The 19,534-nt window shown below is 33.6% G+C and overlaps 1 protein-coding gene across 5 annotated transcripts in view; it reads right to left on the reverse strand.

Moving 5' to 3' along the window:
* SPAG17 (sperm associated antigen 17) overlaps positions 1-19,534 on the reverse strand; it is a 230,902-nt gene that overhangs the window by 95,936 nt on the left and 115,432 nt on the right. For all 5 annotated transcript variants that reach the window (XM_004026432.5, XM_063695914.1, XM_055376755.2 and 2 more), the window contains 3 exons: positions 16,614-16,768; positions 5,916-6,097; positions 4,188-4,279 (listed from right to left, as the gene is read on the reverse strand). In XM_004026432.5, coding sequence (XP_004026481.5) covers positions 4,188-4,279; positions 5,916-6,097; positions 16,614-16,768 — 429 coding nt within the window. The remainder of the gene's footprint in view (positions 1-4,187; positions 4,280-5,915; positions 6,098-16,613; positions 16,769-19,534) is intronic.

The following is a 19,534-nucleotide window of genomic DNA, read 5'->3' on the forward strand; positions in this document are numbered from 1 at the left end:
TCAGGTGATGGCCAGGCAGTTGTTAACTGTCTCTCTAAAATAATAAGTGGTCACAGCTGGTGCCAGGGAAGGAGTCATCTCCCAATAGATGGAAAACACCTGAAACTGGTGATCAGCAGCTTCCCAGCGAGACCTCAGGAGTTGGGTGAGTGGGCTCAAATATGTGCATTAAGAGGCAAAATAGTGGAGTTTAACTGGTATATGACCTTTCTCTAGGAATGCTAGACTGGTAAGGGAAGAACACCTCAAGTAAGCATGTGTACAACTCTAGAAACCATACTGTGCATGCTCCCCTCCCAAGTGCTAGCAGGCCACTGCACATGTGGACAGCCCCACCCCAAGGGAAGAATCATGGGAGAAGTGATGCAAGACCCTGGAAGTATGCCAACATTTAAAACACCAAGTCAAAAGGTCAAACTGTGCACTTGATCTCTCAAGTCACCTGCTTGGCCTTCTTCCAATTGTACTTTATTTCCTTTCATTCTTGCTCTAAAGCTTTTTAATAAACTTTCACTTCTGCTCTAAAACTTACCTCAGACTGTCCTTCTGCCTTATGCCCCTCAGTTGAATTCTTTCTTCTGAGGAGGCAAGAATTGAGGTTGCTGCAGACCCATATGGATTCGCCACTGGTAACAGTATCACACTACCTGATTTCAAAATGGTTAGCTATAAAGCTATGGTAATCAAGACACCATGGTACTGGCATAAACACAGAGATCAATGGAATACAATAGAGGGCCCATAAATAAATCCACACATGTACAGTCAATTCATATTCAGCATAGATGCCAAGAACACAAAATTGAGGAAGACCAAGTTTTTCAATAAATGGTGCTGGGAAAACTGGATATCCACATGCAAAAGAATGAAATTAGACTCTAATGTGCATGCACAAAAACAACACAAAATGGATTAAAGACTTAAATGTACGTCCTGAAATTATGAAACTACTTACTAGAAGAAAACACAAGAGAAATCTCTGTCACATCGTTCTGGGCAGTGATGTTTTGAATATAACCTCAAAAGCACAGGCAACAAAAACAAAAATAGACAAATGGCATCACGTTAGACTAAAACCTTCTGCACAACAAAGAAAACAATCAACAAAGCGAAGAAATAACCTATGGAATAGGACATAATATTTGAAAACCTGCAACTGATAAGGAGTTAATATCTAAAAATATACCTAAGGAACTCAACTCAGTAGCAAGGAAACAAATAACCCAATTAAAAAATGAGCAAATGACCTGAGCAGACATTTCTCAAAAGAAGGCTTACAAATGTCCCACAGGTTCATGAAAAAAATGCCCAGCATAACTAATCAGCAGGGAAATGCAAATTAAACTCATGATGAGATACCATTTCACACCTGATAGAATGGCTATGAGAAAAAAGACAAGATAATAAATGTTGGGGAGGATGTGGAGAAAAGAGAACCATGGTACACTGATGATGGGAATATAAATTACTACAGCCACTATTGAAAGCAGTATGGCGGCTTCTCAAAAATTAGAATTAGAACTACCATATGATCCAGCAATCCCACTACTGGGTGTATATCTAAAGGATTTGAAATCAGTATCCTGAGAAGGTATCTGCATGCCCATGTTTATTGCAGCATTATTTACAATAGCCTAGATATGGAATCAACCATATCTAGGATGCTTACATCCATCAACAGATAAATGAGTAAAGAAAATTTGAGATACACACACACACACACACACACACACACACACACAGTGGAATACTATTTTATGTATATATTCTGTAATACTATGTATACATATATTACATTATGTACATACTGCATTATGTATTATGTATGTATATATACACAAAATACATAACATATAATAGTATTATATAATAGTATGCATAGTTATAATATATAGTATAATTACAATATATGATATGGTTTATATATTATATATAGTATAATATAATATAATACTATTATAATATATAAACTATATAATATATACTATTATAATATATGAACTATTATAATATAATATATAAACTATATATAATATATAATATGTACTGTTATAATATATGAACTATTATAATATAATATATAAACTACTATAATATATAAACTATTATAATATATATAATACTATGTAGACATATATTACATTATGTACATACTACATTATGTATTATGTATGTATATATACACAAAATACATAATATATAATAATATTATATAATAGTATGTATAGTTATAATATATAGTATAATTACAATATATAATATGGTTTATATATTATATATAGTATAATACAATATAACATAATACTATTATATATAAACTATATAAGATATACTATTATAATATATAAACTATTATAATATATATATAATAAACATACACACACAATGGAATACTATTCAGCCTTTAGAAAGAAGAAAAATCTGTTATTTGCAGCAACATGGATGAGCCTGGGGGACATGACATTAAGTGAAATAAGCCAGGGACAGAAACACAAATAGCACATGATTGCACTTATATGTGGAATCTAAGAGAGTTGAACTCACAAAAACAGAGGGTAGAATGGTGGTTACCAGGGGCTGCAGGAAAGGGGATCGGGAAGATGTTGGTCAAGGGATGTGAAATTTCAATTAGGCAGGAGGAACAAATTCAAGAGATCTATTGTACAACATGATGACTATAGTTAATAACAATGAAATGTATACTTGAAAATTGCTAAGAAATTAGATTTTAAGTATTCTTGCCACATAAAAATAATAACTATGTGAGATAATGCATATGTTAATCAGTTTGATTTAGCCATTTTATAATATGTACATAATTCAAAACATTATGTTGTACACCAGAAATAGATACCATTTTTTCTCAGTTAAAAAATAAGTAATAAAAATATGTTTTTAAAAGCCAACATAACCTTAATAACAATGCTTGTTAATAACAACACAAAAGTCTGTAGACCAATTTCATTCACCATGGATATAAAAATTCCAAATAAAATGCTATCAAATCAAACCCAGTTTTTTATGGAAATAATAATATGCCATGAACATATAGTACTGTAATTTTTATCTATTATGTACATAAAGATGTTCCCAGGAGATTATTAAAATTAAAATTACTAGGTTCTACTCTCAAAGATGTAGTTAGGATGGAGTAAAGGAATGTGAATTTTACTAAGACCCTCCTCCCACCAGACACCCTTAGGAGATTATGATATATGTAGTTATGTAGGATAAGAACTGAACTTAAGGAAACAATGGATGAGTTTTTTATAGAAATGCAAATGCAACTTGTGTTGTTAAATCAATCTCTATAATTCAATATATCAACAGAAGAGGAAAACTAACAAATGTTAGTCTCAAAACAAATAGTTTAAAAATTAATAAAGTTTGGCAGCAATTAACAATAAAGTTGATGGTATGGCATGTAATTTTCTTTACTATTAATATCCAGAAACCGGAGGCTCGCCAAAATTAATCAACTTTGTTTAAATGTTTATTGCATGCTCATGGGGGTTGGGAAGTTGGCTCTTGCTTACCCAATATTAAAGCTTACAACAAAGCTATCATAATTAAAATATCATGGTACATGCATAGGAATAATTAAGTAGGTGACTGAAACAGAATACAACATTCAAAATTGAATTCAAAGAATAAATGGGTGCCTAATATGTGATCTAATCAACACCCAAATTCAGTGGGGAGAATTAATGTTATATTTAATTAAAAAGTACTAGTAAAATAGCCTATCTGGACAAAGAAAAACTAATACCTTTACATTATACTATATAAAAATACATTTCAGATAGATATCTGAATATAAAAAATAAATCTATAAAAATATTCTAAGAGAATGCATAAAAATATATATGTATATCTCAAAGTGGAATCAACCCGGTAGAATCAATAATATAAAAGCCCTGAAACCATAATGGGAAAAAAATGACAGCGTTTTTAAAAACCTTTTAAAAATAAGCTATGACATATACACAAAAACGCACAAATAGCACAAATCAAACACTCCTGTAAATACCAGCAGGTCAAAAAGAGATGGTCTCCAGCTTCCAGGAAGCCATCTTCATGCTTCTTCCCAATCACTATCCACTCCCACTGCCCCAAAGGCAACCACTATCCTGTTCTGTAATACTTTAGTTTTGCCTGTTTTTTAAACTTTATGTAAGCTGGATTACCTTGAGAGAGCCTTCTAAAATGAAAGGAATCTTTTCCTTCTCTTTTTCTTTTTCTTGATCTGATATCTCTGTTTTGCTGATTCCTTTGTTACCTATAATCAGATAAAATTAAACTTCTTAGTAACTCTTAAATAAGATATCATAGGACCAAATCTCTGGGTTAGATGAGATCTCAAAGGCTTTCAAGTTCAACTTCTCATTTATTTATCTCTGATTTTTTTCTTGCCATCTCTAGAATGAACATCTGAAATGGGACTGAGCCACCTCAGTGATGGGGAACTCAAGTTTCTGGGGACAGTGCATTCCATTCTCAGTGTGTTGATATGTTGCAGCTTTTATTGAACTGTAGTCTCTCTCTCTCTCTCTCTAAAGCTTTCACCTAATAATCCTAGTTTACCACTTTAAGACTACACAGAACAAATCTAACATTTCCATCCATATTGAAGCCCTTCTTTTGCCATTGTAGTCATTCTGTTTTGAAGACTTATACTTTTCCGTACTTGAGAGACCTGAAATTGAATGCAATATCTATCAGGTGCATCCAATCCCAAATTAACCATTATCTAGATTTTCACAGGTTTTTGGTCTTTTCAGTAGAATTATAAGGAAAAGGCAGTAAACTCACATTTTTTTCTTACTAATAGGGAGGTGTGGCCCTAGACATGAGTGTTAGAGGGCAGCCCTACCCATTTTTTTTTTAAATATAGTCCTATCTATTTCTTTTTCTTTTCTTTTTTTTTGGGCTACTTAATGCTCTCCTTCTGGGTCCCCATCAGGACCCAGAATTGATAGATTATACAATCATTTTGGTCGATATGGTAAAAGTTTCATCATTAACTTGCTTTTATATGGTTTACTTTAAAATCATGCCATGTACAAACTCCTTTGGTAATTGATAGAGGTTGCCAAAATTTTGGAAATTATGTAGCGTTGCTTCTTTATGAGAAATCCCTCTCACTTTGGCTGTAATAAATGAATATTATTAACAAGGAGTCCATTTTCTTTGCACAAACTTAATGAAACATGATTATTTTCTAGATGAATTATCTCATTGTTTCACTTCTTTTCTTTATCAAGTATCTTTCTAAAAGTCTATTTTACTCTCTTTGTCACCATCTTCCCCTTCTGCCCACAGCCTCAAGGCCACAATAACACAACATAACCACCACCACAACATCGTCAACAACAAAGGTATATATATTGATCCAATATCCTGTCAAGTCCCTGCCAGAGGCCTCCAAAAATCTCTTTCCCCATTATCTTTAGATTCCTACACCCAGTTAGTCTTGGGACCCTTCTGTTTGCTGCTCTAAGAAATATCTTGTTTTAGTCTCAATTTTGGAATCTATAATTATTCAAATAGATATCTACTAACTCTGAATTTACCTCTTATATTGTCAACAAATCTTAGATAGCTTAATTTACCAATCCTACCAATAAAGGCATTTGGCATTTCTCTAACATGTAACATTTGATCTGCACAACAGATGGAATCTTCCAGATTTGACAAGAAGTGGGGTCAATATAAAAAATATTCTATTATTGCACTCAGGTACAATCCCATATTTGGAATGCAGCTACTCTATTTACTAGAGAAAGTGAAGAGTCACAGGAACTTTTTTGGGTAATTCTTTTTAATGTTGAAAATATTCACAGTCTTGATTAAATTAAGAGAGAGAAGAACGTTCTTGAATTTTATTCTACTTATAAGTTGAACTGGTTACTTACTTTTAGATTCTTTAATGGAAAAAATTTTGCTAGCAGAAGTAAGTTTGGCATTAGCAGAAGATTTCAATTCCAGCTCAGCTCTGGTCCTGATGATTTCCTCATTCATTTTAGATTCCTGATATATAGCTTCTTCTTTTGTAATCCAATCTTGAATAGATTTTGCAACAAGTTCCAAATAATTCCTAAACAAAACAATAGCAGACGTCAATTGAGTTACTATGAAAGTCAATAAATACTAAGGATATTGACTGTGCAAATAAACTTTTTGCTCACGTCACAAATATAATGAGTTTGAATACATCCTAGATGTATTTTGTACAAAATAGTCAAATACAAATATCCAGTGAACATATGAAAACTACCCTTCATCAACAGTTAAAGACATGTAAATTTAAAAATGAGATCTTTCATTTGACTCACTAGGCTTTGGGTTTAAGAAATAAAAAAAGAAATAAGATCTTTCCACTGAAGTGAAGGATTAATAAGTTTAATAATACCAACAGTTAATGACAGTTTGAAGAGATGATCACTTTCACCACTGTTAGTTGGAGAATAATACAATGCAATCTCTTTTTTGGGCAATTTAATAGCACATTAGGAACTTTAAAAATTGAGACCAATTAATACTCACTGGATTAACTAAACCACTATAGCTTTGCAATGAAACTCACTGACCTTATGAATATGAACATCTTAAATACTATTCTCTAACTGCTTGTGCGTTTATGCTTTCATTGGCAATTTGTTGCTTACCAACAGTCATATTTGTTCCCAAATTCATTCACATCACTTATACTGACTAGTGTAATTATTTAAATTAAATATTATATACACTTATATGAACGTCCAAAGAGAGTTGTTTCTGAGGACATTAGTTATAAGATTTAGATTTGACAATAAAAATTAGTTATTGTCAAATTATGTGAAAGTGCGGCTTAAGGTTTTGAAAAAATAAAGCTAGATGGCTTATATACTCAGGTTGTTTAATAGTTTTCTTTAATTCTTCATCCTTTTCGGAGAAATAAACCATAAATGTAAACTATGAATTATGGAGGTACCCAACATCTTCATTTAGAAGGTAATGGATATCTCAAACTCAACATGTCCCCAAATGAACTCTGGATCTACTCCAACCTGCAGCATCCAAATTCTCTGTCATTTTTAGTTGATGGCAAGTCTACAGTTCCAGTTAAACAGGTCAAATACCCTGATGTTCTCCTTGATTACTCTTATTTTCTATTTTCTTTCTTTTTTTTTTTTTTGAGACTGAGTCTCGCTCCGTCACCCAGGCCAGAGTGCAGTGGCGCTACCACTTGGTTCACTGCAACCTCTGCCTCCTGGGTTCAAGCAATTCTCCTGCTTCAGCCTCCTGAGTAGCTGGGATTACAGGTGCCCGCCACCACACCCGGCTTCTTATTTTCTTATATTCTTCCAATCTGTCAGGAAATCCAAATTATTTTGTAAATTATTTAAAAATAATTTTAAAAGACATGTATTTATAATATATTCAAAATCTGCTGACTTCTCACCACCTTTACTGCTATTGGCCTGGTCTAAGCCATTACCATCTCTTGCTAGGATTTCTGCAATAGCCTCCAACTGGTTTCCCTGCTCCCACCCTGGGCCCCCAAAGTATATTCTCAACGTAGCAACGAGGGTGATCCTTGTAACTCTTAAGTCAGATCATGTCTTTCCTCTGCTCAGACCTTTTTAATGAGTCTGCATGTCAAATAAAAATCAGAATACTTACAAGTAACCTACACCAAGGAAACATAGACTTACATATACAGCTCAATCAGTCTTCAAATGAGAGAACAAAATAAATATTAAATATGCAATGATTCAGAAAGCTTATCACACATAGGTACTTTCTGAACTATTTACTCACAAATGTATTCCAGTTGCATTAAAAAAATAAATCAGAGAAATAAGACAACATTGGATATAAGTTAAAAGGTCAAGAAAAAAAGCAGTATGATTTACAATTAAATGTAACTATGCTACTTATTTGTGATTAAAAACTATTACTTTACAATGAGAAACAACAGTTCTAGATAATTTCAAAATGAGAAGTAGGGATTTGTTGGGGGTAAATGGAATTATGTTAAATTTAAATTTTTTTTGTAAAATAATATTAATACTCATTAACTCCAGATATAAGATAAAAATATTTCAATGTTATTTAAAAGGGTAAGTATAACCTCTAGCAGAATATGAATAGAATGTATAACTTTTTAAAAATCACACACTCAGAATAAACTTAGAATATTCAGTCTAACAAAAGAAAATAGATTAATGCTACATAGAAATTTATTTATAAAATTAAATGGTAAGAATAAAACCACATGCATTTTCAATAAAAGTAAGTGAATGGATTAAATTCTTTAGCATTTAAAATACTTAACTTTATTTTTAATTATTATGAAAATCCTTTAAAAGACATAGGCTATCAGAGTAACTAAAAAAATGCAAGCTGCTATTTATTTATTTATTTTTGACAAGGTCTTGCTCTGTCACCCAGGCTGGAGTGCAGTGGTACAATCATGTCTCACAGGTGCCTCAAACTCCTGCGCTTGAGCAATTCTCCCAGCTCAGACTCCCAAGTAGCTGGGATCACAGGTGCACACCACCAGACCCAGCTAATTTTTGTATTTTTTGTGGGGACAGGTTTTGCCATGTTGCCCAGGCTGGTTTCAAACTCCTGTTCTCAAGAGAGCCTCCTGCCTTGGCTTCCCAAAATGCTGGGAATAGGCATGAGCCACTGGGCTGGCCTCAAAGTGCTATTTAAAAGAGATGTACATACAAACGAAATTATGCAGAAAGATAGAAGTGTGGCAGATGGCAGACTAAGAAGCCAGAAGCCTAGGTCTTTGATGACTTTTACAAGTGGTTGTACTAGCTCTGAGGCACTGCCCAAGTCCAGATTTCTTGCTACAGTAGCAAAGTAATCCTCTTCTTAGTTTAACCCCAGTAATCAACTCTACACTAACCTAGTGAAATACAATACCTACCTGACATATAAAATGATTGGGAAAGTTATACCAATAAATTCTTATATAAAGAAAGACCATCTAAAAATATTAATATCAAACATTAAATACAAGGTAGAAAGTATTAAAGGGAACAGAGGGACATTTTATCAGATTGATAAAAATCCTCAATTAAGAAGGATTCAAAAATAAATTTGCACACACATGCTACACATGTCAAAATAATAGAAAGGGGAGTAGATAAATCCATAATCATAAAAATATATTAACACATCCTTCTCATATACAGACATTAATCTTGAGAATACTCTGTTTAATTTTATGCCAATAGACTGGAAAATCTAGATGTCATGCATGATTCCCTAGAAAAACAGAAATTACTCAAATTGATTGAATAATTAACAAATCTAAATAGAGGATTACATTTAGAAGAATTGAAAAAGTTACAGACAATTGATCCTTGATCTCTTCATATTACCATTTCTCTCCTTGGTCATGTCATCTAGCCCCTAAGAAGCCATAAGCTCAAAATGAGTTTCCCTGTGAAGTAATGTGAAGGAATTATATTTAAATCTTTAACCAATTTTGAGTTGATTTTTGTGTATACTTTAAGACAGTAATCCATTTTTTGAATTTTAATTTATTTTTAAATAAATAAAAATTGTAAATATTTATCATGTACAACATGTGGTTTTGAAATATGTATACACTGTGGAATGGCTAAATTGAATTGATTAACATACATACTATCTTGCATACTTATCATTTTTGTGGGGTAAGAACACTTAAAATTAGGAATCCATTCCTAGCGCTATTGTATTACTGTTTACTCCTCCTTTAGTTCTGTTAATATTTGCTTTATATTACTTTGCTGTTCAATGTTGTGTACATACATATTTACAATTGGTCTATCTCCTTGGAGAACTGACCTTGTCATTATATAATGATGTAGTCATTATATGTCTTTCTTTACCTTTTATAACAATTTTTGACTTAAAGCCTATTTCATATGATATAAGTGTAGACAACCTTGATCTCTTTTAGTTATTATTTGCATGGGATATCTTTTTCTCTCTCCTCACTTTCACCTTATTTGTGCCCTTAAATCTAAAGTGAGTCTCTTGCAGGCACAGTAGAGTTGGATATTGTTTTATTATCCTTTCATCCACTCTGAATTAGATAATTTAATCCATTTAAAGTAATTATTAATAAACTATTGCCATTTAGTTCATTGTTTCCTCTTTTACCCTCATTCTGTAATATAGCATATTACATTTATTGATTTGTATATATTGAACCATTCTTGAATTCCAGTTATAAATTCCACTTGATTATGTTGAATAATTTTCAATTTTGTTTTATGGTTCTTTTGTTTCTTTCCTACTCTTTTGCTGTCTTCCTTTTTGACTGGCTGAATTTTTTGCAGTGTTATTGTTTCATTCCTTTCTCTTTATCTTTCATGTGTTTATTATAGATTTTTGCTTTGTGGTTACATAAAACATCTTACATGTATAACAGTCCATTTTAAGCTGATAAAACTTGCCTTTGATTTTACACAAAACACATATTTGTAGAAGTTTTTTTTTCTTTTTCCATTTTTTAGAGATGTGGTCTTGATGTCTTACCCAGGCTGGACTCCAAATCCTAGGCTCAAATGATCCTCCAGCCTAAGACTCCCATGTAGCTGCAACTCTTCCTTCCCAACATTTTATGTTATTGACATCACTATTTACATATTTTTGTAATATGTATCCATTAGTGAATCATCACAACTAGTTATTTTAATACATTTGTCTTTTAACTTTTATGCTAGTGTTAAATGTGATTTATGAACCACCATTACAGTATTAGAGTATCCTGAATTTGACTATATACTTGCCTTTGCCTGTAAGTTTTATGCTTTTATAAGTTTTCACATTGCTATTTAGTGTTTTTCATTTCAACTTGACAACTCCATTTGAGTATTTATTGAAGGGCAGGTCTGGTGGTGATGAACTCCCTCAGCTTTTGTTTGGGAAAGACTATCTCTCCTTCATTTCTGAAGGCTACATTTGCTGGGTACAGTATTCTCAGTTGTGTTATAAATGTGTTCCTTTGGTCACATTTATATTTCCTGAATTTGTCATGTTCCTTGAAGTTTTCTGCTGCTGTCTTTGCAATTTAAGAAGCAGTTCCCTCCTCCAGTCTTTACTGGCTAGATTTGGTATATAAAAAGGTGTTCAACACTAATCATCAAGGACATGCAGAACAAAATGACAATTAGATATCATTTCACTTATACTGGGATGGTTATTATAAACAAAACAAAATAAAACAAAAGATACCAAGCATTGGAAAGGATGTGGAGAAATTGGAACCCTTATATATGGTTGGTAGGAATGTAGAAAGGTGCAGCCACTATGGAAAATACCATAGAAGTTTCTCAAAAATTAGAAATAGAACAACCATATGATCCAGCAATCCCTCTTTTGAGTATATATACAAAAAAAATTGAAATCAGCATCTTGAAGAATTATCTGGACCCCCATCTTCATTGCGATGTTTTCCACAGTAGCCAAGATAAAAAAACAACCTAAGTATCTGATGATAGATTTTAAATATGTGGTATATATGATGGAATAGCATTCAGCCTTAAAAAGGAAGGAAATCCTGCCATTTGTTACATGTATAAACCTAGAGGATATTATGCTGAGTTAAATAAGCCAGTCACTGAATGACAAATACCGGCTGATTCCACTTATACAGGTTATCTAAAACAGTCAAATTCATAGAAGCAGAGAAGAGAATGGTGGTTTACAGTGGCTGGTATGGGTGTATGGAATTGTTTTTCAACTATCATTAATAATATGGTATTGTGCACTTGAAGATATGTTAAAAGAAGGGATCATGTGTTCAATGTTTTTAAAAAAACACAACGCAAATGGACATGAGGACATTTTTTTTAACATAATGGGTATGTTTAGTACCTTGGTTGTGGTGATGGTATATGTTCATGCATATGTTCAACCTCTCAAGATGTGTAAATTAAATGTATACAATTTTATGTATATCAATTATACCTCAATAAAGCTAAAAAATACTTATCACGATTTCTAAAGAATGAATCAAACAACATAGCATATAACTGTCACTAGTGAGAATAAACAAAATGGAACTCGAACAAAGTAAAGAAACTGAAAAAGAGAAAATAAAAGGACAAAATTAGGTGGTTGAAATCAATCTAAAAATATGTACTAAATTCTCAACCAAGAGGAAAATATCATCAGACTAAATTTTTTTAAAAATCCCAGCTACACATATTATTTTACAAGGCATATATGGGTGGAAAAGGATATGCTAGATATAATATTAAAGAAAAAGGTTTGTATAACTTATCAATGTCAGATAAAATATATCTGATAAAATCTATATAGATATATTAATGTCAAACATATCAACATTGTTATCAGACAAAATAAACCTGAAAACAAATAGTAGTCCTAGAAATAAAGAGGAACATGCCTAAGGATAAAAGGTTCATCAGGAAGATATAACAATTCTAATACTGTATTTGTTTAATAATATAACCTCAATATGCATGAAGCCAAAAACTGATATAATTATAATGAAAAACTGAAAAATTCACCATAATATTGTGGTTTTTTTAAAAATGTTTTTTCCCATTAATTAATGGAATTTTTGACCAAGTCCTCAAAAATCCAAAAGATTGTGGAAGATTTAAAAAATACATCCCTACGGTCAGAAATTAGAGAATATTCCTTCCTGTCATACAAACCTTGAGCATTTAAAAAACTGACTACATATTAAACAACAGAGCAAGTATTAATGAATTCATAGCCTCAGTATTCCATAGAATATGTTACATCTCCACTATATCTTTAAACTATAAACTGTTAACAAAAATGTAACACATAGCCAAGTGTTTAAAATGAAAACTCACATTTCTGTGTAATTAATGGGTCAAGTAAGAAAGGATAATGGAAATTAGAAATGTGAAGGACCTCTTCAAGGAGAACTACAAACCACTGCTCAATGAAATAAAAGAGGATACAAACAAATGGAAGAACATTCCATGCTCATGGATACGAAGAATCAATATCATGAAAATGGCCATACTGCCCAAGGTAATTTATAGATTCAATGCCATACCCATCAAGCTACCAATGACTTTCTTCACAGAATTGGAAAAAACCACTTTAAAGTTCGTATGGAACCAAAAAAGAGCCCACATCACCAAGTCAATCCTGAGCCAAAAGAACATAGCTGGAGACATCACGCTACCTCACTTCAAACTATACTACAAGGCTACAGTAACCAAAACAGCATGGTACTGGTACCAAAACAGAGATATAGATCAATGGAACAGAACAGAGCCCTCAGAAATAATGCCGCATATCTACAACCATCGATCTTTGACAAACCTGACAAAAACAAAAAATGGGGAAAGGATTCCCTATTTAATTAATGGTGCTGGGAAAACTGGCTAGCCATATGTAGAAAGCTGAAACTGGATCCCTTCCTTACACCTTAGACAAAAATTAAGTCAAGATGGATTAAAGACTTACATGTTAGACCTAAAACCATAAAAACCCTAGAAGAAAACCTAGGCAATACCATTCAGGACATAGACATGGGCAAGGACTTCATGTCTAAAACACCAAAAGCAATGGCAACAAAAGCCAAAATTGACAAATGGGATCTAATTAAAGAGCTTCTGCACAGCAAAAGAAACTACCATCAGAGTGAACAAGCAACCTACAAAATGGCAGAAAATTTTTGCAACCTACTCATCTGACAAAGGGCTAATATCCAGAATCTACAATGAACTCAAACGAATTTACAAGAAGAAAACAAACAACCCCATCAAAAAGTGGGCAAAGGATATGAACAGACACTTCTCAAAAGAAGACATTTATGCAGCCAAAAAACACATGAAAAAAGGCTCATCATCACTGGCCATCAGAGAAATGCAAATCAAAATGACAATGAGATACCATCTCACACCAGTTAGAATGGCCATCATTAAAAAGTCAGGAAACAACAGGTGCTGGAGAGGATGTGGAGAAACAGGAACACTTTTACACTGTTGCTGGGACTGTAAACTAGTTCAACCATTGTGGAAGTCAGTGTGGCGATTCCTCAGGGATCTAGAACTAGAAATACCATTTGACCCAGCCATCCCATTACTGAGTATATACCCAAAGGATTATAAATCATGCTGCCATAAAGACACATGCACACGTATGTTTATTGCGCCACTATTCACAATAGCAAAGACTTGGAACCAACCCAAATGTCCAACAACGATAGACTGGATTAAGAAAATGTGGCACATATACACCATGGAATACTATGCAGCCATAAAAAATGAAGAGTTCATGTCCTTTGTAGGGACATGGATGAAACTGGAAACCATCATTCTCAGCAAACTATCACCAGGACAAAAAACCAAACACCGCATGTTCTCACTCATAGGTCGGAATTGAACAATCAGAACACATGGACACAGGAAGGGGAACATCACACTTCGGGGCCTGTTGTGGGGTGGGGGGAGGGGGAGGGATAGCATTAGGAGTTATACCTAATGCTAAATGACCAGTTAATGGGTGCAGCACACCAACATGGCACATGTATACATATGTAACAAACCTGCACATTGTGCACATGTACCCTAAAACTTAAAGTATAATAATAATAAAATTAAAAATAAAATAAAATAAAATAAAAAAAGAAAGATAATAAAAATACTATCAGTCAGATACTTTGAGGTGTTGCTAAGGTGGTATTTAGGGAGGGATTTGGCCTCAAATGCTAATAAGGAAAAAGCCAACCAAAACTAACAAAAAACAACTCAAAATCACAAGATAGGATTTTAAGTTAAGAAGTTAAAGAACATCAGAATAATCCAAGGAAATTAAAGAGGAGAAATAAACAAGATCCTGGCAAAATTAAATGAGATAAAAGGAGAAAGAGTTAGAAAGCAAGAATAGATTTCTTAAAAATATTAGTAAGACTGGCAAACCTTTGGCAAGTTTGATCCAGAAAAATATAGAGAAATCACAGATTAAAAATGTTAAGAACGAAAAAGAGTATAGACACATGTAACACAGGTTTAAAAGGTAAAAGAATATTTTAATGAACTTTATGTCAATACTTTTGAAAACAGGTGTAATGGTCAAATATCTGGAAAAATATAAATTATAAACCTAATTAAAATTAAGTAGAAAAGATGAAGAGTCTAATAACCATGATAGAAGTCGTGTCAGTAATCAAACATCTTCCCTGGGCCGTATGTTTTTATCTGCAAGCTCTACCAAATGCCAAAGGAACATATACCTTAATTTTCCACAAACTATTTCAGAAAATGAAAAAATAAAAATAAAAAGGGAGAACATTCTCCAGTTAATTTATGAGGTTATCATAATCTCAATACTAAAACCAAATAGGAATATTTAAAGCAAGGAAAAATTATAGCTGAATCTTGTCCAGGAATACACATGTAACTATTCTAAACAATATATTAGCAAAGCAAATGTGGCAATTATAAAGAAGATAACATAATGGACAAATCTGGCTTACTACAGGAATGCAAGTTTGGTTCAACACTAGAATATCTGTTAATGAAATTAGCACTTTCATAGATTAAAGAAAAAAATATAAACACCTAAATTGATCCAGAAAAATCATTCAATTGATATGACTTAATGACCATCTATGATTGAGAACTCATAGCAAACTAGAAAGTTTTTTTAACTTAATAAGGAATATTTACATAAATCCTAGAGCAAAAAAAAAAAAACATTTAATTGTTGAATATTTGAAACATTGCCTTTAAAATCTGGAATAAGACAAGGATTTCTCCTCAAAATTAAATTGGAGATCCTAGCCAAGAAATAAGGCAAAGGAATAAAATGCGTAATTATTGTTAACAAAAAACAAAACAAAGACAAACACAGCTTAACTGTTCAAGGTGTTATATTAGTATATCTACCAAATTCCTTCATTTTAAAGTCATTTTATGACTTTAAAATGTGTGTGTGTGCCCACATACAGTATATTCCCCCAATTATTATGTAAGTCCATTCTGTAAATCTTTCTGTATTCTTTAAAACTAAAAAAAAGCTATACAAATAATACTGAAAATACATTAACCAGTATTGAAATAACAGTGAAATATCATCATACTTAATGAGAAGAGAGAACAAAGTTCTAAGAGAAAAAGGGAATAACTAAAGAGCTGGAAAGAAAAAATCACTAACCCCTAGGCTCTCAGTTTGCTGGAAACCTGACTGCTCTGTTGGTATATTACTCAGCTGACCTATTTTTGAATCTTCCCCAGATAAAACAGAGTTCAAAAAAACCAACATGCAGAATGTCATGTTTTATAGTTCCTACTTGAAATCTTTTGGAGACGGTTTTACTGGAATCTAAATGAATCAAACGTAATTTAACAACATCCTCACTAGATTCCACGAGGGCAAGAATGACACCTGTTTTCCTTAGTGGTATAGCTCCAATGCCTATACAGTGCCCAGCACATGCTGACATTCAATTTAGTGAGCTGAATTGAATCTATAGTACTACACAAATGTTTTCATTGAGCTGAACCCCCTAGCTTAGGCTAAGGAACTAACACCTAAGTAAGTAAGTAACTGGCAAGCTAACTAAACCCAACTAACTAATTAACTAAACTTTCCAAATTTGTTACCTGAATCCAACATTGGAGTGAAGAGCAATGTTCCAATATTCACAATGCAAACGTTGTCTATTCATTGGATTGTGAAAGACTAAAAGCAAAGAGTTGTCTTGGGTGTGGTAGTAAGAATCAACACACCTATATTGCTTATGGGCTTCTTGAAGGACCTGAAAATCAAAATAATTGCATTGTAGAATCTTTTTTATTTTCCCCAAGAGAAGGGTCTCCTACTAGGGCATTTCTCTACTCCCTTTTTTTCCTATATTCACCTCCACATTGTTAGTCAAGTTGAAATTCCCAGAGGTTTCTTTCCTATCTGCTAGAAGGTGAGAGCATAAATGGTAGCTAGCTTGGGAAGCATTTCAGCAACACTTTAGAAAAACAAATACTAGGCATCAGGCAGAGAGGCGCTTGCTACAAGTGTTCTTCATTAAGGTTGGTAGGTAATAATTAAGCACAGCAGTCATTTATCTAGCATTTTCCATGCCTTGATATAGATCATCTAATTTTATCATCATTTAAAACTCCAGATAAATAGATGCTATGAATTAAATTGTGTTCACCATCCCTATTTATATGTTGAAGCCTTAACTGCTAGTGTGATGGTATTTGGAGATGGGGCTTTGGGAAGGTAATTAGGTTTGATGGGGTCATGAGACTAGGGCCCTCAAGATAAGATTAGTGCCATTGTAAGAAGAGGCAGCAGACAACTTGCTCTCCCTCCCTCTTTCCCTTCTCCATCCCCACTCCCTCTTACTCTCTCTGCCATGTGAGAACACAATGCAAAGGCACAAGCCAGGAAGGGAGCCCTCAACAAAACTCAACCATGCCAGCACCCAGACATCAGACTTGCAGCTTCCAGAACTGTGAGAAAATTTCTGTTGTTTATGCTACTCAGGCATGGCACTTTGGCATGGCAGCCCAAGCGGACCAAATCAGTAGGTATGATTATTTTTCCCATATCAAAATATTAGAATTCTCATTTTTTCAGCATAAATTGGGGCTGAGAGAGTAAGGGACTTGTCCAAGAACACTGTGTGTTATGGTGCCAGGGCTCATCCCTGTTTTCCAACTCTAAATTTTACCATTTTGCATTCTCTCCACTATACCATGCTGTATTAGATGAAGTGAAGTGAGTGGTCTTTCTGACACATACCGTTTCTACCTGCCTTCCAACTCTGGCCCTTTCTAATACATACCATCCTCAGCATGCACTGCGGTGGTAGCTACCAGTAGAGAGACACAGTGGGCAGCTGCTTATCCTGTTTCCTTTGCCAAGCAACAATAAGGAAATTGTCAATAGGAAAAATAAATTAGACAGCTGTGGGCTTTCGTTTTTGTTTTCAATATCAATTTGCTGAGGCAGCTTTTGGTTTTCTATTGTTTGCATGATCTGAAGGCATGGAGTGATATATTATGTTAGAAAAGGGCTGTTTTAATTTTTCTTTCAATTCTACGTTGGTAGCATAATCAAAACAATACATTTGCTGCCCCAATTTAGTCCCCTGAATGAGTGTCTTTATGGAGTGGCACTTTTACATCTGTTTCCTCAGAGCCAACATAAGAAACATACATGTGGTGAATATCTTTGCATTTTAAAATATTGCTATGTAGGGTATCATCTAGTACTTACTGATTTTTTTTGAAAAGCAAATTCTGCTCACACTATAAACCCAGAAAACCATTGTGTTTATGATGAATATATATCCTTCTTTCTTTTAGATAATAAAAGCTTTGAAATCTTTGGGTTTTCATATTGCTTTGGGGGTGCTAAAAATACAGCACTAAGTTTCACGGAACTATAGCTGCTCTCAATCAATATGTAAAGTTTTCATATCTTATTTTCCCCTTTTTTACTAATTGGTGCTTGTCTTTTATTCTGTATTAATATTATTGGTTACGTTAGTTATGTAGTTAAGTTTTTCATTAAAAATGAGTACCTATTGTGTGGCAGGCACTGTGCAGGTACTAGGAAAACAAAAATAAACAAAATAGATAAGATTTTCCTCTAAAATTTGATAAAGATTTTTTTGTTGTTGTTAATTAGAGATGGGACCTTGCTATGTTGCCCAGGCTGGCCCCTAAAGCCTAGCCTCAAGCTATCCTCCTGTCTCAGCCTCCTGAATAGTTGGGACTACAGACCTGTGGCTTTATAGATTATTTTGGAGTTGAAAGAGGTGTGTCCAAAAAGACGAAATTAATGGAATATCTGATATATAGAGAATGGATTAGAGCAGGTCAAGAGTGGAAGCAGGTAATCAGGAGGATATTGTGGTGGAATTAGAGGGTGGTAGTCATATAAAAGTAGGCCGGGTGTGGTGGCTCAAGCCTGTAATCCCAGCACTTTGAGAGGCCAAGGTGGGTGGATCATGAGGTCAGGAGATTCAGACCATCCTCACAAACATGGTGAAACCCTGTCTCTACTAAAAATACAAAAATCAGCCAGATATGGTGGCATGCGCCTATAGTCCCAGCTACTCAGGAGGCTGAGGCAGGATAATCGCTTGAACCCAGGAGGCGGAGGTTGCAGTGAGCCGAGAGCATGCCACTGCACTCCAGCCTAAGCGACAGAGTGAGACTCCGTCTCAAAAAAAAAAAAAAAAAAAAAAAAAAAGTGGTGGTAGCTGTGGTGCAGAAGAGCTTGAAGATATATTTGGAGGTATACCCCTTAAACATTGATGATGGATTAGGTATCAGGGATAAAGGAGAGGTTGGAACAAAGGATGATTCTGGCTTTTTGCTTGAGCACTTGAATGATGGTGACCTTTTCTGAGATGGACAAGGGAAGAAATGCTTAGGTGGGAAAAATATGAGTGTCATATAGGATACTAAATTTGAGATGGATACTAAATTTGATCAGAAATTCAGGTAGAATTTTGAGTAAGGTATAATAATGTGAATCTCTAGAGAGAGATAATTTAAAAGATATGGGC

Source organism: Gorilla gorilla, chromosome 1 (assembly GCF_029281585.2).
Source record: "Gorilla gorilla gorilla isolate KB3781 chromosome 1, NHGRI_mGorGor1-v2.1_pri, whole genome shotgun sequence".
Taxonomy (NCBI): Eukaryota; Metazoa; Chordata; class Mammalia; order Primates; family Hominidae; genus Gorilla; species Gorilla gorilla.